Below are 26803 nucleotides of genomic sequence, written 5' to 3'. Positions count from 1 at the left end.
TGATATCTGACAAGGCCTGACAACACAACATACAACCAATTCTTTTCTAGTATAACCAAGCCCTTACTCTGTTTGATGTCCTTGTCTTGCTGCTCCACCTGTTCACACACTGTCTTGGTCAGACCCTCTACAATGGAGCTCATGACGTTAAAGTCGGCCACGTTGTAGACGTGAGTTTCGTCCGGCTCTGAGGCGATGGAGTGCAGCTCGTTCTCATCAGCATTCTTAACACCTGGGAGAAGGAGGTCAAACATAAGATTTAGAGACAACACTGTATTATATGTGTAACAGACTGTCAGTCTTCTCCCTGAGCAGGGCAGTAAGTAAGATCAGTCCAAAGAAACATCATTGAAAGGATTTAAAGAGACAGAATGTGACTCTTCCTAAGACTTTTTCCTCTTTTGCAGGTGTGTGTTTGTGTTTTCCCTTACCAATAGCAAACAGCTCAACACCAGCATTTCGCAGGCTCTCCGCCGGAGGTATGACATCATCCTGGGACTTCCCGTCTGTAATGAGGATCCCAATCTTGGGTATACCCGTCCTTGAGCCAGACTCAGGCTTGAAGCAGTTCTCCAAGATGTAAGTCAGTGCAAGGCCTGGAAAGAGAAGTGGGATGAATGAGGAAGACAGAGGCAGAGGGACCAGTGTGCATGGATGTCGAACAAAAGGGGGGAAGGAAGGAAATGGTTTGGCTCTTCCTAACAAACTGAACCAGTATTAAAAGCAAACAAACTGGTAGTATCAATGAAATCAAGCACCTGTTAGAGTGTTTCCTCCTTTGTATGGCAGGTTCTTAACGGCATCAATGACGGCATCTTTACTTGAGAAAGTATTTAGATGCCATTCTATCCTGGGGTCACCACTGTACTGAGCCAGACCTACAATCACACACACACACACACACATTAAATTTACACCATACATTACAACATGTCCTTTTCTTATATGTAGCTAATATACAAAAACAGTTTCAAAATGTGACAACTATGAGGCGATAAAAACACTGACACAAGATTTAAAAGGCCATATTGGCCCCACAGTGTACCCATCTGTTCCAGAGGGAAAGAAGCAGGGACCCACCTATCCTTGTCTTATCAATGCCAACATCGAAGGCATTGACCAGATTTTCCAAGAACATGCGGACCAGCCGGAAGTTGAGCCGACCGATACTCCAGGAGCCGTCCACCAGGATCACGATGTCTGCAATGGCCTCAGTGTGGCACACAAACTGATCAGCTGAGAGAAGGAGAGAGGACAGACTGACATGAATTTTAAACTAACAACTTCTAGACACAAACAGACAGAATACGGGACTCACAAACAGAGAACTGAAAAGAAAGTTTCCGTTTTGTGTGCACACTTTTGATGTGCAGGTTTCTCAGCCAATACTCAGAAAACACAATAAATGCACACGTCCAGTTGGCAGGTTTCAGGTTGTCTTTATTGAATACACAGAAAAAATAACACGGACCATTTGCTTTGCACACAGTACAATAACACAGAATACAATAATCTGCTTTTTAGTGAGCCACTCAAGCTCTAACACATATCCTGCAACTGTCTCTTATCTTGCTCTAAAAAAAATGTTCAACACATAATGTAAACATAGCACTGTGAAAGCTTCCTCTGACTTATGTGGTGTTGTTTTTCCCAGTATCTATCATAACCCTTTCATCTTGAAATTAATCTCTAAACAACCTCACTTTTCATTTAAAGGGCAGTTTTAAAGGGAAATCTACACCTGAAACCTCCCACCTGAAAGCCATAGCGAGGATAGATATGAGTCATTATTGTGGAAGCACACACACACACACACCTACAAACATTTATTCATTTATCCTGATTTCATAACTGCTTATCTTGTCATCCTTACCTCTCTGACATCCTAAAAATGAACACATCTGCTTAAAGTTGCATCATAAATCCTTCACCTGTCTTTAAAAGTAACAGAGAATAATCCAGAATATGCTGATCAGCTTGGACATTTGTGTCTTAATGATAAAGATAAATGAGAGTGCTGACTGTAGGGAATTATTATCCTGCGTTTTTGCTCACAAAAGTATGTTAAGACAAAGATTACAATGCAGAGAGATACTGTATGAGTCAATGCAGACAATGCAACTGCTGCTGATTAATACCTTCACCTAAATCAATTCACATGGAATGAAAAGAGACTTTTTTTTCTTTAATATCTCTATTAGGAACGCAGAGTGAAAGATTTTATTTCTCACTATGCTCTGACAACAGATGTTAGTTTAGTGGCTCAGGTGCATACTGGGTAATTGCAATGTCCTGGGTGAGTCCCAAGACCTTCGTTTCAATTTTGTTTCCCTTGTGTTCCCCTCTGTACGCTGTCAACTATCAACTGCAAAATAATCAAAATAAATACAATAAAAAAAGTCAATTTTTTTATTTAGTGGAAAATGAAAAAGAAAGAAAAATGTCTTCCCCGGTCTGATGGGTATTTGTCAGAAATCCACACGAGCATGAATGACTCTCTTAGCAGCACATTAAATGGATAGAAAGAGCCGAGACTTACTGTATTTTGGCAAGCGGTCTTTTTTTTCCCCTGAAATATATATGTAACATTTACTGTACCACCTGCGCTATCATGTCAGGCCAACACTATCTCAAGCTTGAAATGCATAAAAGACACATTGTGTAATGATAAGCCACGCAGGAATTCGTTTCAAGAAGTGATTTTCCAGACAGAGCCTTCTGTCTGCTGTCTGTGTCTGTCTGACTGTTTGAACCATCCATCTGCTATAGACGGCAGACGGAGGAGAGAAGAGAAGACAACAAGGTCAAGAGATAGCTGACGACAATCTTTGATTTGCAAATGCATAGCATAAAAGGCGGAGGTGCTATTCTAAAAATACTCCTCAGGTAATGTTTAGAGAAAGCCAAGAAGATAATGAATATCCTTCAGGGTTCAAGTGCAAAATGGTCACAGGTGTTTATTTTGCCAAAATCTCCCATTCTGTTTAAGGAGGAAGGAGGGCATTTTTAAATAACCTTCCATATCTGCTGCCCTTTAGAGTGGCCTAAACTGGACAAGAGCATTATTTTAATTATTCAACTATCCCATTGAAAAGAAAGGAGAGGGGAAGTTGTAACTTAGTTTGAGAGTTTCAGCAAAATGCCAAAAGGCTGAGAGGCCATGAAGTGTAAAGACGATTCTTTGTAGAGTTTCCCTTCTTACAAAACAAACAAGCATGGCCTTTAAAGAAACTCTAAGGTTAAAGAATAAAAAGAAAGAGCCACGACTAAGCTGCAGGGAGGCTTCTTTAAAAGCAACACACACAAAGAAGAGCTGAGGAACTCTTCTGCGATATAAAGTGAGGGACATTCAGGGGGTGTTAGTATCTATAGTAACTGCTGTTGACACTGTGGGTAAAGACAGACGAAGGAGACGGTAAACAGAGGATTAGAGGGTCGTAATCATTGCTAATTACAGCTCACTGGTCATTCCCAAGTCTATTGTTGGCAGAGTGGTGAGAACGTCCTTCAACTAAGCATAACAGTGGTGTTTTACATATGAACCAACAATCAAGGTTGCCCCTCTCCTTCACATTATCCCTGCTGACGTCTGCAAACAGTCGGTTTAGTCGGATAACAAGGGTCGTTTTTCCTCAAGAAATCGTTTGCTGCCATTCATTCTTTTATAGTCTGAGACACAACTTCCATAATTGCTGAAGGTAGATAATTCCATCTCAGTAAACATCAAACCCTGACTCATAGTTTTACTGTTGTTTCATTGTGCCCAAGTTGAGTGTGCTCGTATCAGTGTGTGCCTCAGTTTTCTCTGAGTTTCTGCAAAACCGTGCAAACTTTATCGTATTTTTTTGCAGGATTTCATTATACAAGTTCATTTCAAGTAATTAAGTAGGCTAATTAAATTCTTCATCAGCTTTACATCATGCCTTATATTGAAACAATCATATCTGTAGCATCTCTCTGAATATAATTTGGTAATCAACTGTCAACCTTTAAAATGACCTTTCCTGGATAACACTCCATGATCACATCTGAATATCTTTGGCAAACATGTTGCAGATGTCTGTAAAACAGACACAAAGACACAAAGAATATCGTTAAGGGAGACAGAGGGATACACAATGGTGTTTCCCTCCCAACAATGGATGTCAGGGAGAATACTTCCAGTATCTGACTACTCTGCTTCTGATTCTCTCTCCCCTGATGGCTGCCTGAGTGCCAGACAATAGCAGGCTTGTCAAAGGTCCCTCCGCTCCGTCTTAGCCCCATCTGCCTTTCTTCCTCTCCTTCTTTTCTTTACTCCTCTCCCCCGTTTTTTCTTCCAGTCTAACGCCTTCGCTGCAGGTCAAAGTGCAGTTACTGGGGAACAGTGGGGAACTGTGTCTCCGCGCACAAATGAGGGTGAAAAAAAGTGTGAAAGGGAAGATGGGAAACAAGTGAAGCAGGGAGAAAAGAAAAACGGTGAGAGAGCAAAACTCTGTATTTTGATTCGATGAAATACCGCAGATATATTGACGGATTCTGCAGTACCACTTCTTTCCTTTGTACAAGGCTACGGTTACTGTTGTTGTCTCTGCCTCTCTCCGCTCCTCTATCTCGCTCTGTCCATCTCTGTGGCTAACTAATATGAGACAGGCTTTGTTTGGCACAGATCTCTTTCTTAAACACTCCACTAAGTAAAACAAACTGCCATGGCAGAGCACAAGACATGTCAATCTCTGCTGTAATGTGTGCATGTGTTTTTTTTATTTCTGTTCACATGGGGACCAAATGTTCATACGAGGAGGGAAGAATTATGAAAGTCCTATCGAGTGCTGACACATTTGCAGTCCTTAATTTTTTAACAGGCCTTTAAATGGTGGAGACGTCACAGTTCAGGTCAGATTAGAGTTTAAGGCTAGAGTTTAAGGAACACTTGCCATTTTTTACATAGTGCATTAGTCATGGAGGGACATGTCTTTACCTGAATAACGTGCCAAACCTTTGTATCTGTATTGCATTTAACAACCTTTGTAGTTCCACCGTCCACTGACGGTTTCTGACGTCATGGGTGGCACACATACTACTACTGCAGTAGAGTTTGGCTTGTTTTATTCTCTCTGCTGGAGAGTATATTACACCACAGCCAGCTGCTGGAACCGAAACCCTCATTTCAGTCAACCCAAATGACTTCTTGGTATACATGACAGGAACCAAGTACTTCAGCTTTACTTGCCTACAGCGTGTTTCACCATGGAAATGAAACTAAACAAAGTGTTTATACTTGCAAGCCAAGTTTCTTTGGCTTAACCTAAACAATGTTCAAAAATCAAGCGAGAAAACAACCAGCGCTAACATGAACAGGAGACTGTCTGTCCACTGAGCACATATTTCTGTGTCCAAAAGTTGTATGAGTTTATGGCTTGAGATGTGTTATCTGCAGTCGTTACAAGCCTAGCTGTTCATTATCCTGAACAGCTGTTTTGCAACTGCAAAAATGCAGCCGTTTTTATGGGTGTTTGCAAGCATATGAAGAATTATCTTTGAACGTAGGATCATGTATAATCAGAAATACTTGGTTTTGTTTGCAGACACAAAAAATTCACACTTACAACGAGGTAAACACACTCATCCTCAACCTTGGCTAATCTTACAGGCATATTTTACAGTAAGTGTTACTAATTGCATCTATGATAGCTTCATTCAAGTCCCAAGAAGTCGTGACAGTGTGACCATGAGCCAGCATGAACAAAACCAGAACCTTGAAATCAAAGCACCTATATTAAATTGAGTCATTATTAATTCTGTTATTTACACTTGTGCTTTTTCGTACTGTGACATAACATTATCTGTAAAAAGAAAGGCTCTACTGAGAACCTGACACAGAATGAACTCCTTAGTACACACAGGCACTGAAGGACAGACTCTCTAGGCAAAGTCACGACCAATTTCTCTTTTAATATGAACTGTAGTGAAATTATTGTTAACGTAAAAACCACAAAACCATCCCGTCCTGTGGAGGCCCAGCACTGTAGCCTCCCTGTGTTACTCAAACATTTTCTGTCATCAAGCTAAATCTGCAGATTTGTGTCCATGTCTGCATATTCGCTGATTGTGAACCATGAGGTTGGCTGAACTATATCTGAACCTTATTTGCATAGAAGCACGTGATTAGAAAAGACGCTGCCATCACCAGACCTTTTTACACGCGAGCACACAATTGGACAAGCACCAACCGTAATTGGCATGCAAGCATGTGATTAGACAGACCGTCCACCTGGTGTCTATGAGAGAGGGAGGGACCACATTTTACAACCCACAGAGCAGCCTGCAGTGCTGTGGGAAAAAAAGTATGTGGCTCCTTTACAATTGAATTAACTTGTGTGGGAGTGGAGAAATGGCTATTAAAAATGTGAGCGCAACAATGGAGGCCACTGTTGGCTGGCTACAGCTTGTAGCGGAGAAAAGACAGGCGTGCAGCCATAAAGACAGTAGGCGTTTTCAGACTGAGGGACTGTCATAGTGCTAGGAACCCGCCTTTTTGTTGTGTCCACACAGCAAGACCCAGGAATGATTATTAAAACGATGTTTTGATGGACTTCTTTAGCTCCTATTTTTAGAGTTGTTACTCTCACAACAAAGTGGGAACCATGACTGATGCAAGTGTGCAGTGAACAGTCGAACACAGCCAATGCAGCTTTCAGCAAGCAGCATTTTTAGAAATCTGGAAGCTGTGTAAACAAGAGACAATACAAAACATAAACTAAAAAAAAAAAAGAAGAAGAAATCACGGACAAATGGACTGACCGTGTAGTCCAGGTTTTATTGAGCACATATGTGACAGTATAAATACAAGACGTTTTATATCTGTACATATATGTATATATACTACCAAAAATACTATTATTATTATTATTATTGCTAAAATTAATGTTGTGATTCAATGTTACTGTCTGCATCTCTCGTATCTCTTTCTTATGTGTTGCCAAAGCACAGTTACAATTTAAGGCAATGAAAATTCAAAAACAATGAACAACATTGTATTATTACAAAATCATAGAAATAAATTTTAAAGAAAAAAAACTAAATAAGGGGTGTTGGTGGCTTAGTGGTAGAGCAGGCGCCCCATGTACAAGGCTAATGCTGCAGTGGCCCGGGTTCGACTCCAGCCTGTGGCCCTTTGCTGCATGTCACTCCCTCTCTCTCTCTCCCCCTTTCACACTTGTCTGTCCTATCCATTAAAGGCTGAAAATGCCCCAAAAAATATCTTTAAAAAAAAAAAATACTAAATAAGTGAAGGAGTAAATAAAACGGCAGAGTGTGAACTATATGTTGTTGTGTTGGTTGTCTCTTAGGCTGTGACATGCACTGACATATCTTGACATATTCATTTCAGTCTGGTCAGAGAGTGAATCAAAATCATTTAGTGTCCATTTATTTTCTGTAAAGAACTTAGTCCTGATGTCTTCATATCTGTGCTACATCATAGCAGGAAATGTTGCTCTGTCTCCACCTGTCTCTGGGGACACAGCTGACACAGCCTGTCTTATCTAGGCAGCCAGGTCTGCCTGTGTCTGCCAGTCTCTATGAGCAGGCTGTGATCACCGAGTCTGTATGTAGTCAGTATCCTTCTCAGTTTCTCATCTGTCACAGCAATCAGGTAGTTTGCCATTATTTACTGTCTGTTTAGGGCCAAATAGCTTTGAAGTTTGTTTTGGGTTTTTGTGGTAGATGTCTAATAGTTGATGTTCTTTTTCTTAAGCGATGATTTGGTTGGGCTGGATTGTGTGAGGGTTGCTGTGCTGTTAGAGGAGGTGAACCTCAGGACACACTGGCTTAGAGGACTCTTTCTCTCTGTCTCTCTCTGTCTTAATGTATCGTTCTGTCATTATGGATCACTGCACATTTATTATGTTGATGTGTTCTGTACATGCAACATCTATTGCACATCTGTCCGTCCTGGAAGAGGGATCCCTCCTCAGTTGCTTTTCCTGAGGTTTCTATCATTTTTTCCCCATTAAAGAGTTTTTTTGGAGGGAGTTATTCCTTGTCTGCTGTGAGGGTCAAGGACAGGGGGATTTCGTAGGTAAAGCCCTCTGAGGCAAATGGTGATTTATGATATTAGGTTTATACATAAAATTGGACTGAAATTGTCAAAGTGAAAGTTACATTGCTATACCAACTGCTGTCCAGCTTACAGTACGTCATTTCAGCCCTTGAAGGTATATAGTTGTCAGGGGAGCCCCCAATGGCAGTTTCTCTACGGTCCCCACAACTCTTTGGTCTAAAAACGCCTAATACCAAAGACAAGGAACAGAACTGAGAACTACAGGAGAGGGGTGACATAGACAAGTAGTGCAAGTCACAGTTAGTAGTCGTGAAACTTGTAGCAGTAACACACAATTAAAGCACATAGAGGTTTAAACACATGCACATGTTATCGCAAAGCAGACCAGATTAATTAAAGCAAGGCAGATTGCTTTGTAATCTCCCACTCCCTGGAAGTAACACACACTCAAACATACGGACGTAGTTGGGAGAGTAATGTACAATACACAAACAAATAAATACAGAGACTCACACACAACACATCTTCAAACACACACTCTTATCTAGTTTAGAAAACTTCTACACCATCTCCCTCCCCGCTCTCTCTCTGTTCTCATTAACAGTAGTTCTTCCCAGCCAGCCTTGATTTACTGCTGACCTCTATTTAGCCAGGGATCAGACGGAGTGCGCTGTCATTTCAATCTCTCTCTAGTTAAATTTTATTTCCCCTGCCACTGTGATTGTGTTTCAGTGTCTGGAATTAACATTGAGAACAGTGACAAGCATGCAGATAGATGGATAGTAGCAGTGACAGTGCCCACATTAGTGAGAACATTTCCTGTATTCTCTTAGCGAAAGTTTGATTCTCGCGTGAACCCTGCCTTCACAAGAGCACTTCACCCCTAACATAAGGCTAATGTATTACAAAAGTAATTGGACATTTATTCCCGACTAGTTTAACACAAGTTGATATGTTTGATTTTGATGTATTAATCCACTCTGTAATAAAATACACTTCAGTGAGATGATGAAATGGAAATATTATACAGTAGGTGAACTGCCCACTTTTATGGTCGCCCCTGTATGATATTTTCTCAATATATCATGTCAGGATGAATAGTAATAAGATCTATTTCTCCTGCCTGCTGTTTATCATGTAGAAGCTAGTGTTTCAATATGAGCAATTTCCTGCATGTTGTAGGGGAAATGTCCACTTTAAATCAATACAGTCTGGTCCTTTCCACCTCATCTGCTCATGTGTAGGTGTGCTTTCTAAGTGCTCTGCCAAACTGAGATGAAAATGTGGATAGCATTTAAAGGGACAGATACAATGAAGTAAAACACTGACCTGGCTGGACAGTTTTCCATATCATAACTTTATGTACACCTGTTTAACCATATGTGTCAAAGAGGAGACAAAAAATTCTGGTTGTTTTATAACAAAATTCCATGATCCTCACTTTCCAGAAGATAGTCGTGTTAAAACAATTGTTTGACCAATAAATTCTTTGTTCAGACTGAACAAGTTAACTGCTAGCTTGCTGCCAAAAAGGGGCAACATCTCATTTGATTTATTTTGAACATTTAAAAAAAATAATAGAATTTATTTTAGAAAAAAACCTACAAACCAGAGACAAACAATCATGAGCAAACTTACAATTAGAAACATAAATTAACATTTCATGTCCGAAAAAGAGTATCACCCTGAGTGTGCTTTACATTCCCTGTAATAATTTCCGTATCTTGTGAAGATACTGTCTTTGTACCTCTTTTTAAACAGTCTAATATCTTTACTTTGTTTGATTTCTTCACCCAGTGAATCAATCACTTTGGATAAAAATACCCATTTTCCACCAAATTATCTCTGGTTCTTCAACAGGTTCTGTTCAGGATTCTTGGAAACTTGGTGCTATTTTGTGAACCAGCTAACATTTTCACCAGTTTTGATCAAAGCCATTGTAATCAAGGATGTGTCGTCACTGGAGGGTGTTGCACAATGCACAACGGAGGTAAACAGTCGTAGTAAAATGGCAGATCGCAGTGATAACCTGCAAGCTTTTGTTCTGTTATTACATATATTTGTTTTTATCCGAAATACCAGCATGGACCAGCTAATAATGAGACCACTACACACTCCTTTTTTCACCCCAGCAATTTCTCGCTTGACCTCTCTTTCTATTCTGTAGAATTTGATACGCCCACTGATGTCATCATGGTTCTCCCTTTAGGTAAAAAAAAACTGCTATTTTTTGGTTCCAGCTGGAAACCAACTTTTCAGGTTCAAAGCCAATTTATTTTTGGTGGAATGCCCTGAGCAGTTCAAAATTAGGTGTGGGAACTGAAATGGAACCAATTCCATGATGGTGAAAAGGTGAAAAGGGGAGAAAGTGAAACTTATCTGCTTTAACTTTTAGTCCCGTTCAGAAAGGTCTAAAGGAAAGGCGATGCAACTTGTTCAGGAAGCACTAAATGGATACATGAGCATCGGATTCTACTGTGCTAGTTGTGTGGGAGTTTGTAAACAGATGTTTCTATATCATTTTTCTGTTTTTAAACGCGGTCCCCATTTAATTGAGCGTAGCATTAGTTCAGGCAGGACATGATGTCAAGCTCAGTTCACATCCCAGCTACATCAGCTGATCTCAAACAGCCAATCAACTGATAGAGTCAGCTGATAGATCACATGATTCCTTTCTATGCAAACCAGTTGGCAAATCTCATTCAGGACGCCCTATTCAAACTGCTCTGGCCTACCTACTGTTGCTGCTTCCTCTGCAAGCCACTTTGCAAACCGCCTCCACCCCAGCTCCTCCTTTTCATGCTGTGTCTGACTTATCATTGTCATTTTTGTTTGTCATTGATGCTGCTCTGTTCTGTTCATGGGGGTCTTTGCTGCTGCACTCTCTGCCTTTCAATGTAGGCGCATGGAAGGGCAGGGAGATTTGCCTCTCTGCCTCAGGCCTCCCTCATTTGCATGTGGAAGGGCAGAGAGGTGTGCTCTCTCTGTCTAAAGCTTTCACGTAGGCACACAGAAGGGTGGAGAGGTGTGCTCTTTCTGCCTTATGCTTTCTAGGCGCGTGAAAGAGGCTTTCTGTGTACGCCCGAGGAAAGGCATAGGGGCCCCAGAACAGAGCCATACCGCCAAATATAATACTGCAAATGGAAATAACGTTTTCTTTGACTTAAGTGTTCCTGACTGAACATCAGTTAATCAACATTTGTTGCTGTTTTTGTGGATTCTTCGTTCACTGGAGGCATGCAGAAGAAATAAAGTTTTCCTCCCTGAATTCAAGGTAACACAGCATGAATAACTGATATATAAATGGTCATTTCAAGGGTGAAGTGTTCCTTTAAGAAAGAGCATTACCTCATGCTTTCATGACTTCATGACTGACTGGAAGATTATGATTAACTTGTTAGTCATCATTGCTGATGGAAAGCATGTAATATGATCCAAAAACTCCAAATTAGCTACTTAATGGGTGCTGAGATTGTGAAAGGAGAGAGTCTCAAAATGTTGTTTCCAAAGTCAAAAAATAAACTGTAATTCTCAGCAATTCAGTCAACAGAGACAAAAAAGTGCACAGAAAAAATGTTAATTTAAACATCAATAATTCAATCTCATGTGATATAAATAAAACTTGAAAATAAACCTCAAGGTGAGACTGTTTTTGTCAAGATATTTAAGCCTCTGCCACTGGCAAGAATCAGTACACTAGTAAAACAAAGATCTGTATTGCTTGAAAGGGCACTTTTTTCTCAGCGATAAAAACACAGTAGCTGCAGTGATTTTAAAAAAAATAGTGCTAGCAACTCTCAAACAACCTGAGCAGAAACCCAGAGCAGGTTGGTTCTCCCAATAAACACTGTCGGTACACAACAGCTCAAAAAACAAGATTTTCTTTGTTTGATTGGCTTGTTTATTCAATCAAGAGACAGGCAGCAGATTGATACACCTGTCGTTTGCTCAGTGGCCCTCAGAGCAACTCAGACAAACTCAGCCGAGCACAAACATTCATATTCATCTGTGAGACCTGTGGGCCTATGTGAGTGTGGGTGTGAGAAAGAAAGCGAGACAGAGAGATGGTGTATGTTTGTGTAAGTAGTGTGATCCAGTGGGTTTTTAGGTGTAATCCGACAGCTGTTTTTAGGCGGTTTGTGTCGTTCACCAGAGACCTCTCCCTGCTTGGCCTCCTGATCTTTAATCCACTGTCTTGTTCTGTTCCACTTCACTGAATACACAGACGCTCTGACAGAACAAACTCTATATGTATGCTGAAAGCAAAACATGGCCTATAAACTGTCTCCCTCTCTACCTCTGAGTCTGTCGCTCCATCTCTACCTGTCTCTGTTTGACTTGCCTTGCTATTTCCTTTCTGTTTGTCTTCCTCTAATCTCTTTGTCTGGTACACACTCACACACTTGTCGAACAGAGTGGGTTTCTATTTTGAAAGTTGAGTCTCTCTTATCATGTCTGGTTATTTTTTAGCTCCATACATTGTAAGAACTTGAGAGATGGGCGTGGCTCTCACACTCAGCTTATGTTGTGTCGCTGCTCAACACAATACTGGCTTACTTATTAATTCTGCAAGAGGGACAGTTTGCATGACAGCCCACCCCCTGTTTCTATTTTGTAGTAGCCTTTTGTCGCTTTACTAAAGCACAAGCAACAATTTATTTGACAGATGTGTATAAACATAAACCCAAGGGAACGTACAGTAACTGTAAGCACTTCTGTGGCGAAGTCAGGAAACTGTGTAAGAAGGATTTACTGCAGTTAAACCAGTTATTACGAGCCACCGAAAAACTGTGGAAATTTATGCAAAACAGAGCTATGATTTACCCATACTCCAAAAATGATCCAATATTATGTTTTAAACCACAATCTTTTGAGCAATGAATGAGCCACTCTTCAAAATGTCAAACAACAGCTCAGAGTCTGGTGTGCTTTGTTAACCGCAAAGTTTAAACCGTTGAGATCACAGGAGTGGGAAGATCGGGGAAAAGGGAGGACACAGGATTGACAAGACAGGAAAAAGAGCTTAGGGGACAAAAGAGGTTAAGAAAGGTCAGGCAGTAAAACAAAGTGGAAAAATAGAAAGAGTGTAAAAGTCCATGAGGAAAAGATGATGAAAGAGGGGGTAAATCAAGGCTTCCTGAACATTTATTTATTCATGGAGCACCGCCACCATATCAGCATTTGCTGTCACATTCTGGAGGTGCGTTTTTCTCCCTGTCTCTCACGTGGCAGAGCTAACCCTGGGCACAGGAGCAGCAGAAGAGCGCCAAGCGCAGTGAAAGTGAAACTTAACTGTTTGTTAATTCATATAGTTTTAGTGTTGTCTATCATTTTTCAATCTACTTTAGATGAAACCGACTGCGTTCCCATGGAAACCGGCACATCCTGGGGTCCAGTGAGTCTAACCAGCAAAACAAAGTTTGTTTTTACTCGTCTCTGCAGCAGCTGCTCCTTGAATCAATTGATCTGATCAGCTCTGACTGATCTGACCACAAACTGATTGAAAAGAATTCCTGAATACAACTGGGCAATAATGGAAAATGATAGTGATAATTATCTCGATATAATTTCTCTCAATAGAGACCAAATAAATGTTCAATAAATCCTCCATTTAATGCATCTTAATGGGGGTAATGCATCTTAAATGCCAGTTGCCACCTGCCAACTGCCATTAACCAGAGGAAGAAGAAGAAGGAGAAGAAGAAGAAGATGAGACTGGCCACTAATGTGTATGGTAACATTATAATGTTACAGCATTCAACATGCTCATTAAGCTGTTTTCAGTGTGATTGTTCTGACCATTGATAACAGCGCTGAGCTACCCCGCCACCCAATTTGCCACATAACCTTAGCTACAGTAGCTGTACAGTCAGCTCACCTAATGCTGACTGTAAGTCAGCAAGTTAACGTGACAGACGAACCGGCTATGTCATTAGATTGATATGACATAACTTGACTAAAGGTAATGTGAATAAAACTTTCATACATTTTCCTGTCATTCTCGTCAAAGATGATTTCTGCCTCATCAGATCACGGTGTCATCACAGTCTGTCTTTTGTTCTTGTTTTGACTGAGAAACAACAGAAATTACATACCGTTGGTGTAAAATTTGTAATGTAAATAAAATACTAACCACAGTTGAGATTTTTCTTTTGTTTACAGCGTCAGCTAAAACACTCACAAAATGTTTTAAACCATCTGTACAAAGAGTTTGACATGCTGCTGATACTGATCAGAATAAAGAATCCTTTGTCAATTTGTTGTTTTATTTATTGACATTATTTTGAATATAAGTGTTTTAAATCTACCTCCTATTTGTGAAATGTTCTGCTGTTTGGCAAAGTTTGTCATGTTGTGACAATAAAGAAAAGTTTAAACCACAATTAACAGTATGATTTTTTCACTTTTTACTCTGGAGCAAAAAAGTCAGTCTTTAAACTTAAAAGAAATAATGATTTCACTTTTTTTAGCATTATAATTATCAATATTATCAACTGATATGAAAATGTTTTGTAATATTATTTCTAGCCATTCTGCCCAGCCCTAGTCTTGAGTGTGATGATAAAACAGTTTTTCCTCAATTCTCCATCCCCTGACCCAAACTCAAAAAACTGCTGCTGAGGAAAAAAATAAAACTCATAAAGACTTCTGCCTTCAATGTGTACACGATCCCACAAAAACTCCATATTCAGAGATGGGACACAGAATGATCACAAAAGGACGTACACATAAAAAAGTAAAGTGTGCCTATCCAGTGTGGGAAACACAGGTAAATGCATAAAGTGGTGTAGAGGACATGAGGCAAAAAGCATTGCTGGTGTCATTTAAAGCAGGAGGTAGTGCAGAGCTAGGAAAAAAAACAGCAGAAGAGCAAAAATAAATAAATTATGAAAAAGGCATTCAAGGTACTTTGGCTCTAAAATGCAGGCCCCAAAATTACCATATGAATAAATGTCACTTCTAATGACACACATCAAATGTCAAGCTAGGTACTGCATTCCAGACTGTGTCATCTCAGATAACCTTTTCCCAGTGGCTGATGTATGTAATTTGAAAGTTAACCCAATGTTAAAATGTGCTGGTGCATGGACAGAGCTTTTTGCCTTCTTACAAACATTGTTTTCATTTTGGGTTACTCCTGGTTAAACTACATGTGCAATTGACTTTTCTGCAGAAAATCGGGTAAAGCAAAGTGGTGTCCGTGTCACAGCCACTGAGTCACACAGAGTGATATAACTTCTATTTGTTACCATGAAGAAGGAGAGAAGAAGGTATAGCAGGGGAAATTCAGGGAGGTAGTCGACGCTAATTATTCTAATTGACCTTTGCACTGAAGGAGTCCTTGCCACTAATGACCGAAATGCCATTAGCACATCCACACACCCCTGCACTTGTTAAGCACTGTCATACAATTAGCTCAACTCAGCCATGAACCCTCTCACTTAATCGAGGACAAGGACAGAAGTCTGGCTACCAGAGAGACCACATGCATACACACACACACGCACACACGCACACACACACACACACACACACACACACACACACACACACACACACACATGTCCAAGTGAGCAATGGCTGACCTACTCCCAAGTCTCTAAACGCACATCCAGCGTGTGCAAGGATGATATTTCTTTAGCTCCTTTCCACAGGAATAATTCAGCAGCTGGCGAATGTCCAATATAAAATGTAAAACACAGCTTGCGATGATAGAAAAAGTGTTAAGTGATACGAGACACATGGAGATGAAAAGTGCATCTCTGGAGGACATTTACCTGCGTTCAGTTTTTGCCGCCTCACTTTTCATCTCAGTTTATTTTAATACTTTCTCTTTAACGCTCTCCTTACCTTCCCCTTCACACTACACGTCAGCTCATATTGAAACTCTGCATTTTCACATCGTTTGTGAATCACATTTACGACATCAAATCTAAATTTCTTGGAGCCTTTCATGCTTTTCAGCCATGACATACAAATCTGGCTCGTTTCGCTCTCAAATGGAAAGAAGTGATGTAATGCTAAAAGATGTATTCAAAGGAACTGATAGCATCACTTGCCAGTTAGTTTGTAGCCTGCGCATGTACTTGAACTGGCTTCACTGTATTTGTCTCCTTTCATTTGCGGTATCGGTTTTGGCCTCCTCACTCGGTCTCTCTGGCTGTTTGTCAGGCTGGTGACACATCTCTTTGGCCACAAACCTTTGACATCCTGTGTAGCCACTGAGCATCACACCGACTGAATGTTAAGGCAATGAATTAAGTTAAATATAGGGCAAAATGCGCAATGACAGAGGGAGTCTATAACTGGTAATTCTGGAAACTAATAGGGCAATAAATAAAGCAAGACACACAGGCTGCACATGTATAGATATGCACACACATGTGCACAAGAGATGGAGAGATGTAGACTGAATAAATGTTAAAACTGGGAATTAACAACATGATGAATATGGAAGGATGAACACACATCTATCCAGAGAGCGCCAAAGCTGAAATAAATGATCATGTTAGGAATTAGGTTTGGCTATTAATATAGAAACCTTGCTCTCCAGGTGTGTGTTTGTTACCCTCTGCACATCTGATGGATACTCGAGGACTCTTTCCCCCCTCTTTCACAATCAGAGTGCTGAATGTCAACAGAATCTCATTGGCCTCCGGTTCAACTTTAACTTCGGCTGTCCCTTGTGTGTCTGCTTGTGTGAGCGCTGGTTTAAAGCTCCAGTTGTAGAGTGAGGAGGGCAACACTCAGCTCACATCCTATTAGGTATTATGTATTGAAAAAGGCACCGTAGCATGGAGGAAATGAGAGGCTTTTGCCCTTTACTGCCCAATGATTTCCAGTTGTTGGTGTATTTGCTGTTGGCCCGGCACTCTGATTGCTTTATGTACAAAAGCTAAAACAAAGCAAGTCAACCGTTTAATGAGAGAATTGGTATCAATATCCAAGCTGATCTAGTTATGGAACTTTAATTTAAGTAACTGCAAGTACAATAAAGGAAATACAATATCAATACGGTGTAATTTTAAAAGCAGGTTGAATTATAGTTTATTAAAAAACATTGGGTTATTTTACCATAAATCAGACTTAAACAGGAACCCCGTCAGACAGGCTTTTAAAAAATGGGCCAGGTGACAACTTACTGTCAGCGAGAAAACAGGAATTTGCTGCTTTAAGCTCTGATTAGAGAAACCACTGTTGACTTGCAGTATCTCTTAGATCTTTATGGTCTGCAGGGCGACAACCATCTGTTTTACGACTAGAGGCTACTGACCCACATTTGTAACAAATACAGCCACAGACACACCTTCAGTACACACACACACACACACACACACGCACAGGCACAGATGTCCTCTGATCTGAAATCACACAGCTGTCCAAATAATAGCCATTATTTTTGAGGAAACATTGTTTAGAGCCAATTCCCAAAGAAAATATATTACTGTCTTGCACTGGGGACTAATAATGGATTTATTCTTGTTTTGATAAGCAAAACAAAGATATTTATTGTTATTGGCTGCAAAATTCCTTACTGACTTTATTTTGGATGAAACGTGGATGAAACCAGCAGAAATCGCCAACTGTTCATACAGTAGATAATGGAACAGAAATCTATGGTTTTGACATTTATTATTTAAAGGACAAAAGATCATTTGCAAAAATATATATTTTATTGTACGTTTATAGTAAAGAACAGCAGAGAAAGAGAGTGGACTGAAAGGTTAATACATCAAGTCCTCCAAATGACAAAATATGTTGTTAGTCATTGTCTTCCATACTCACAGTGACAATGCTAACAAATGTTTATCATGTTCAATTTAGTGTGTTAGCTTCTAGCATTTGCTAATCAGCACTAAACACAATGTGCAGCTGAGGCTGATGGGAATGCCATTACTTTTGCAAGTATTTAGACATAAACCAAAGGATTGGACATTTGACATTTGGACCTAATGTTGGTGCTAGGGCTGCCCTCGACTAAGAATTTTCCTAGTTGACCAGTAGTCGCCATTTAGGGCCATTAGCTGACAGGTCACCCACATGTTTATGATATTAATTTAATGATTAAATTATATTTTGGGCGGGGCAACACAATGGTTTGAGTTGAAGGTGTGAGAAAGAATAGTATCAGTAACATTGTTAACACTGTGCTACATTACAGAGAAATACAAAACCATACTAATGAACCTTCATTAATATAGGCCTATATTTTATCTACAAGTGCACGTCACACACTGAGCAAGCTGCCTGTTAATGACGCTGTTGGCAAAGCAGTAATGATTGTGCTAAGTGGCTAATGGGCATGTAGCTACTGACATGTTTCAGATGATACGTCATGTTTGTAGTCGACAAAAGAAGATGAGTTTACATATCACCTTGGGTTCATCCTTCACCTTCTCAGAATGATCCCACACTTTGGATTTCCTGCCCGACATGTTATTAACTAGCCTGTGTAAAAACTGCAGGTACCAGCCCTGGAAATTAGAGGTCCTACACATGCCGTGTCTTTGTGTGCCTTTTTTGTGTCAGCTTTTAAGAGGTGGCAGGTTGCTTCTGAGGTTGCTAAGCAACTTTAACAAGTACCATGTAGCCTATTAACCTGAAATCCTGAGAGCAGAGCTGATCTTCTTCCAGGTGCTGTTTATAAGTGTGTAGGCCTTTCGTCTGAGGGCCAGATGTAAAGCTCTGGGTAGCCCTGCAGTTAAATGATCAACTCTTCCGTATTTATTGGACTCCATATTTATGGATAAAGGGAAAGATATCTGTCGGCTGTGATTGGTTTGCTAAGCATGGCCTCTTCCTGTGTTTGTCCTTTGAAATTAAATTCCAACATGGTCCAGTCATATAGATTTTGATTTATTTTGACAAGGCACAGCTCCTGATAGAGATTTTTTTTCTGCAACAAAGCAATCAATGAAATCTTGCCGACTAATGACCTTTCTGGTCGACCAACATTTGATTGACTATTTAGGGGCAGCCCTAGTTGGCGTTAAATGACAAAGTTAAGGATCATAAAAGTCATTTGGATTCTGTGTACCAAATTTCATGGTATTCCAATTCAACAGTTGGTGACATTTCACCCAAAATTACACATGTAAATCTTACTGTGTCAGTAGAGGAACAGTCAGGAGATCCCCAAAGTCATTTGGATTCATCCTCTGGGCACCATGAATATCTGTACAACATGTATTGGAAATCCATCCAGTAGTTGTCAAGACATTTAAGCAAACGGTGGAGCTAGAGGATAAAACAGGGGACCACCAAAGTCAGTGGGGTTCATCCTCTGGGGACAATGGACCTGGATCAAATTAAAGGACAGACCAACTCACCAGCACTGTCTCAGATATAACATTTACATACAGCTAATTTAAAACAGCAAATATGTTTCTGAAGGAAGAGTAATGCTGAGCAAATTATGTTTTCTGTTAACAAAATGAGGCAATGTTGCTAAATAATGTACCTAGCAAGATAGTGAACGTATCAGGAAAGGGTTAATGAACAACGTATTTAATTTGATTTCCTGCCAAAATAGGCAATATTGCAGTACAATGTACACTCATAGTAACATGAGCAGTATGTTTTTATTATTACCGTACCTTTTTATTAACATTTAACCAAAATCACAATCTTTCCCTGACCTTAACCAAAGTGCTTTTGTTGCCTAAACCACAGACAGGAGTCTGTACGCCAATGTGGGATAATGCTGTCACAGTCCTGTACTTTGTATGTCCGCCATCAACCCTGACCATGTCGGTAAATGTAGTATTTCATTAACTCAAAGCAGTATTGCCTCTAAATATAATCCAGGAAGCAATTACGTTGTCATTGCAACGTTATGATGAAAACAATTTAGTAATACACTCGCATAATTTCTAGGAGACAGTATTGAACCAACCGGTATTGCCATCTGTAGAGCCATGACGTAACCATGACTAAAAACAGCATTAAAATCTATGAAAATAATCCATCTAAAAACCATTTATGATAATTATACTTAAATATCAAAGATGACAAATGTGAGCGATGTTGCCACAGGAGAAGCTTCTGAAAGTTTCTGTAGGCGACGCACCAAAATGGAACCGCTGAATCAACCGAACAAAGATGGCAACCTCTTTAGCTGACGTCAAATAGCCCCATGTGTAATAGCATTACACAGTATTTGCTCTGTCTGCAGGTCTCGGTCCAAACTGGAAAGAGTAGATGTTGATGTTTTGACACATTGGACTGTGAGACTAAAGTATGAATGTCAAGCACCGAAACCGCCATTTGTTAATGCAGCCAGTTGATTAAGGGGTCCGGAGAGACTCTTTTGTTGGCAGGGCTGACAGAAACAAGTGGAAAGTGAACGTATGACAAACTTTGCTGGCAATCCAGCTGGCAAGCAGCGAAAAAATGTTTTTTTCATTCATTATTATCTTTATTTTTTTAATATAATGTAGTGGTTGTTAGGCCCTTTGTTCATTGAAGATCGACAGTGACAGTTATTACAAACAGATTTATGAAAAATTAATTCCAAAATGTGAGTTTATACTATATATAACTTGTTTATTTGTTTTTATCAGGGGTGAGGTTGTTGGAACAGAAATGAAACCAGATGAATATGTTGTACAAGTTCTTTCTATACTGCCAAAACTTTTAAGATACAGCACCACGAGCACGAAATAATTCATAAGACTAGATTAGTGTAACCTAACTGCATACAAACATACACACAGTGCTCATAGTTGAAGCAACGTCTTTTGTAATCGTCTCTATAATGATATCAACCTATGAATGATTCACACACATATACAATTTCACAAGGGACACTTATATTTTCCCACTGTCTCGGTCTCTGTTGCTTTATGATTCACCCAGTATTCTTCTCTCCCCACCTCTCTTCTCTTCACAGAAAAATCTATTTCTTTTAAACAGTTAAAGAAAAAAGTCCTGCAGATGTATTTAAGTTGTCAATTCAGCTTGTAAACGAAAACATAGTATGTGTCCTTCTATTCATAGTAATTGCTGGAGGTTGGTTAGGAGCGAATAAAGATGAGGCAATTATGTTTCACAGTAATTATGTTTTTCTGCTGTTTCTCATTAACAAAGAGTACACAGCGAATAACTTCACAGATCTGACAGAATGATATAGCACCGTAACAGTAGTGAATGACTCCATCTGACTTAGAAATTTCCAAGATGAATCTGATTTACAGTCTTCTATTATTTGAGTGTTGACTTTGATTTTAAATCACCGCAGCACAATGAGATATTTATGCTGCTTTTCTCTGCAGACAATGACACAGCAAAAAAGGACAAAAAAACGTCAGACGCTTCAACTCAGAGACTGAAATTTAAAGAGAAAAGGAATTCTCTCCACATCTTCCAGCAGTGAGCAGCTGAATCCGGTGCTCAGAACACTGCGTGATTTAGAGGCTGCAAAAAAATGCTTCAGTCTTCTCTCCAGACTGAGATTGGACTCGGGAGTCCCTGACCGATGATTCGAATCATCAACTTTTAGGGTGTCGACCTAATGTACAAATGACGGACATCAATATGGGAAACTTGGACAGAATACAAACGACAAACGAAGGTAAAATATCCCTCTAAAACCTTTCCTGTTTGCTCGGAGCCAGACTCTGTCAATGACACTCCAAGAGCAGACAGAAAATTAGCTTCATTTAAATCTCCTGGAATGGACAGTCTGTGCTTAGTTCACAGCAGCCTGTGCTTACGCTCTGCAAGATACGGTTAAGTAATTTGTTGAGTACCTTTAGAAGAAAAGTGGGTAGCTAAGCTAGTTATTTTACTGAGAGGCAGAGGAAGTTTCATGACACTTCTTTAGCTAATGGCCCTCTCCCCTCTACTTTAAAACACATCCCAGCAACTTCAAATCTACTTAGAGGCTCACAAGCACCCATTCACACATACAGGCACACACACACACTAGCCAGGATGCTTTTGATATAGGAAGCCAGCGATAACAAGCTTAAGTTTGCTGAATATTTTTTCTTTTATTTCTGAATTTTCTGCATTTTTGTTTGACCTTGACTCGCCAGGTGAAATGCAAAACACTGTGAAGTGTATTTAATGCAGGAAAATTCATATTATTGTAGTTTTTAATATCGTATCATCATAATAAAACTGTGTTAGAGTGAAAGAAAAACTCAATTTCTTTGCAAAACTTTAGGACTTTAGTGTGATCCACACACATAAAAGGTGGTGTGCACACAAAAAGAGAACTGTCTGCAACACACACACGCACACACAAACACTCCCACATATACACATCAGAGAGGAGATGAGACTATGAGCCAGCTGTTAATGAAAGGTTTTGTAAACAACCCACCCCTACATAAAAGCAAGATGATTACTACTCTGGAACAAAGCGGCGATGGACTGGGGTATCATCGCTAATACACACACAAACTCACACACAAACAGACTTCATACAATACCATGTCTGCGGCACATTGTGGACATTGGTATTATCACTGTAGAACATGAATACACACACACACACACACACACACACACAGCCTGACAGAGAGGCAGAGAAAGAGAAGCAGTCACACGTTACAGTGCAACATAAAAGAGCAGTCTCCACAGTGAGACATTATCATCACCACTATGGTACACAAAGCTGCATACATGGGCACACACACACACACACACACACACACACACACACACACACACACATATGTTACATTCACAAATTCTATTGAAGCACAGCAGGATATTATCATAATCCCCAACAGGTACGAAGCAGAACACCAATCAAGGTCACCTCTGCTGCAGCGAATGGTGAGTGGTTCTGATAACAGCAGACTGAAGGAAATCCAGTTTTTAATCTACGTACTGACAGGAAGGAGCAAGAAACAAAGAGGAAGAAAAGTCTGTGTATGTGTGCGTGTGTGTTTGTGTGTATTTGAGAGAGTCATAACACTTTCACAGTATTTCATTAGTTTTTATTTCCATAAAGTTATGGTTTCAGTCTGGCTTCAGCAGTAGTTTAAATTTGTATTTTGTGAATAAGTGCATGGCAGCCAGGTTCACTGTGCGAGCTCACATTTTTGTAACCAGATGTGTTGGCTGCGAGGCACGGCTGTGTATGTTACCAAAACAATAACAGTCTCAATTCTGCTCTGACACCATGATGCTCTCCACAGTTGAAGAAAGCAAAATTCAAAATGAAATGTATCTAAAAAGTTAACCACACAATTTATGACTGATGTTGTGAATTTATGAACTGATAGGAATTGCCACGATAAACGACAAATCATTTGGGATCTGAAAACAAATCTGTTCAAATTGTCTCTGGTAAAATAACTAGGTCTATTTGCTCCATAAATATGCGATTTTAGTTTTTATTGTGTTTTTCAGCTCTTATTTTATTACTTTTTGTGAAGATGGCTTTATGCATAATGACAGTACAGTATTTTCCAGAAAGCAAATCTTAGAGCAGTAAAACCATTGCCTAATATCCTATAAATAGCAGACACCTCCAATTGTTTCCCTTTTTTTTTTTGTTTAAAGAAGTACATTTAAAAAGTGCTAATCCATTTACAAAACAGATGACAACCAGCCTGTGATGTCTTCACAAGAATAAATTAATTTTAACAATATTTCTCATTTTTTCCACGTTAAGCTAGTCGACTACTCACAGTCATTACATGTGCATTTTTCTGTACATTTCCACTCATGTGTAGTAATCCTGACATCACCACACCAAAGAAAAGAAATGTATTCTGGTCAGTAAGGCTGCACGATATTGGGAAAAACTGACTTTCGTTTTTGCAAGATATATTGCAATATTAAAAAATACAAGAATTTTCACCAGATGACTTAAACTAAGAAAATTAAAAAATAGTGGCAGGGCTTTTACTCACCGCAACTGCAGAGGCTCCCAGCTTCATTTGAAACAGACAGCATTATAAAAGGGCCATCATTTATCATTCCCTCTGTATCTTTATATAAAACTCTTTATATAAACTCAACACTTCCTGTATTTGTTTCAAATTAAACCTCGGCTGAGAGAATCCCTCCATTTTCTAAACATGCTTTTATTGTGAAACATTTGTAGGAACTTGTTGTGGAGGATTCAGTGACTTGTATGTTTGCATACGGAACTTCAAATGTACCTCCTGCCATCTGCTGATGCTTTTTAGGTGACTACAACAACATTTCAGTACAAGAACAGACACAGTGACTCAAATAATAGTAAAAGTAAATAGAAAAGCACTCGGAGAGCGCAGACCTCCGCCAAGCAGGTCAGATTTTCTGCCATTTTATGCACTTAGCTTCATTTGTGCACTTTGCTTCAACCAATCACCACCAAATTATCCACCATTATCCACCTTTCTTGAAAAATTCATCATCAAATCCGTTCATAACTTTCTGAGTTATTTTGCAGACAAATAAACAGACCAAAACATAACCTCCTTGACAAAGGTAATAAAAATAGGACAAGAATAACCCAATGACACCACACACGTCGTGAAAGACGATCGGGGATAATCGGTGAGTACCACTGTGTAGTGTGTCATGTCTGTCGGCCAAGTCACAGCACGATTTTATGACTCCACAATCGTGTAATGTGACACAGTGACTTTCAGAACGGGCAGAAAAGTCGTGTAGTGTGTACCAGGCATAAATCCTAATTTACCGTTTCTCCCTCTTGCATGTCACTCATTTTCAGTGTGTGACTGCAGTGTGTGCATGAGAGGGGGAGGGGCTGCTTAGGACAGAGAGAGGGAGGTGAGCGAAGTGGAGCAAAGAGCTCTCTTCAGAGCTGCTTTTCTGAAGCAAAACACTATGCGACTATCGCACATGCGCACATCGCAATGGTGATGTTCAAACGATATATCGTGCAGTCCTACTGGTCAGGGTGGAAAAGCCTCTGAAGCTGCATTGTACATGAAGAAAGTTACTCAGTGTTTAACGTCCTCCTAAAACCTGGCACCTCTTAGCCATCACAAGTGCATCGCTATCAGGTGTGCAAAGTCATCCATCTGGCCAGATTGGACCCTTTGGTGGGCCAGTTCTGGCCCCCGAGCCACATGTTTGACACCCCTGATCCAAACATATCTTCTTTTTGTGTAACTGCTGAAAATAGGTTTGCTAATGACACAATATTTATTGTGAGTGCAATACTTTTCCAAAGCTCTATATGCAGGTGAATACGTTGTGATGAGGGCACTTAAAGTGTTACCAGAGATCGCAGTCAATATGAAATTTGTTTTGATTTACTATCGATGTGTTTTCATCTCCACCCAAGAGCCAATTCATTATGTATCCACGAATGCAAAGTGTCTATAAATAAGTTTTATAACACGGTTAATTGCACTGTGATGCTCTCTCTCTCTCGCTTTCTGTGTGTGTGCGCAAGTGTGTGTGAGTGCTCCTCTCTTGCTCCGTCAGCAAATATAAATCGCACCTATAGCAAGAGTGAAATTATATTGTGCAAATAATATATAAGGGTTATAGTCCATAAAAATGATGACACATAGTAACATGAGGATGGACTTCTTTAAACCATATTCGATAACCCCAACTTCCTGAATACCTTTCTTTAAGTGCCCTATGATAAATGATCACCTAAATGAGCCAGCCAGAAGCAAAACTGCTTATATAATAAGCCCCTTACCACCAAGCAAAAAGAAAGTGAGTTTTAAATCTTGTAAAAACAAGCACATTCACACATCAGCAGCATTTGTCTCAAATCTGGTTACATGAATCGTTCATGTCTGAGTCAGCAAATCACCAGCTTAATCTTTCTCTAACACACATAAGCACACACAGAAAACCACATGACACACGATCAATTATACTAAAGCCAACTCACGGTTATGGTAAAAATATCCACAGAGGACAGCAGATACATTCACCCGCATTTCAGGGGAGATTGAAATATTAGGCATTTAAATATGAAGACCTTCATGCTGCCAACTGAGAGAACATCTTGGTTTTCACAAACAGACAGAAAGCCAGACAGACTTGTTGGGAGGAGAGCTCAAATTAACAGGCAACCGCACAGACCCAAGTTAACATCGCGGGACACTCATCGGGTAATATCGGGAGTCACAGTCACCTCACTCAGCATTGCATATGGTAAAGAGTTTTGACAAAGCACCACAGTGAACGATTCACCATTGAAGCATAGATGGTTTTGGCATCTTTAAGTAGACCACCAGGCTGACGACTGTCTGGGTATTGCTTTAAAAGGTGGGTTCTGCTATTAACCGGTTGCACACAAACCCTGCATGGGGGAAACACTCCACAGTTGGATCCAACTGGACATGGACACACACCAGATTCATATTTTTGCCTCTCTGATCTATGGAGCTGGTGTTAAAGACAACACCAATGGCTGTTTTCCCTTGCTCCACACATCACTATGGCAACTGAATGGAGGTCTCTTTAAGAAGAGAACTACTCAGCAATTCATTTCATTTATACGTCCATGTGAGCACATGGATTTGTATACGGCCTCCTCTCCTGGAAACAGTGTTTGTGTGCGTTTGTCCTACCTCCAGAGATCTCGTTGGCATCCTCAGGAGGTACAACTGACTCAGTCAGCCTCTCCGGCTCGGTCTTGTCTTCTCCGTCACTCTCACCTCTTTCAGCTGCGGGCCATAAAACAGATTAATCACAAGTTAGCAGAATCACACAGGATACATAGTTATTAATAGAGAGTCCTTTCCCTGTCCGGCTATTTACATACCAAACAGGAGCACGTGTGCAAATTGATAGAGAGAGAATACAGCTGAGAAGTGA

At 40.0% G+C, this 26803-nt stretch overlaps 1 protein-coding gene across 2 annotated transcripts in view; it reads right to left on the bottom strand.

The window, feature by feature from the left end:
• The window catches only part of col14a1a (collagen, type XIV, alpha 1a), a 191236-nt gene that overhangs the window by 139817 nt on the left and 24616 nt on the right, over positions 1 to 26803 (bottom strand). For both annotated transcript variants that reach the window (XM_033640620.2, XM_078171876.1), the window contains exons 5-9: positions 26557 to 26652; positions 1081 to 1236; positions 759 to 878; positions 432 to 596; positions 68 to 232 (exon numbers count right to left, since the gene is read on the bottom strand). In XM_033640620.2, the coding sequence (XP_033496511.2) occupies positions 68 to 232; positions 432 to 596; positions 759 to 878; positions 1081 to 1236; positions 26557 to 26652 (702 nt within the window). The remainder of the gene's footprint in view (positions 1 to 67; positions 233 to 431; positions 597 to 758; positions 879 to 1080; positions 1237 to 26556; positions 26653 to 26803) is intronic.

The sequence above is a fragment of the Epinephelus lanceolatus genome, chromosome 10, assembly GCF_041903045.1.
Source record: "Epinephelus lanceolatus isolate andai-2023 chromosome 10, ASM4190304v1, whole genome shotgun sequence".
In the NCBI taxonomy this organism is placed as follows: Eukaryota; Metazoa; Chordata; class Actinopteri; order Perciformes; family Serranidae; genus Epinephelus; species Epinephelus lanceolatus.
This window is presented reverse-complemented; position numbering and strand designations above follow the sequence as displayed.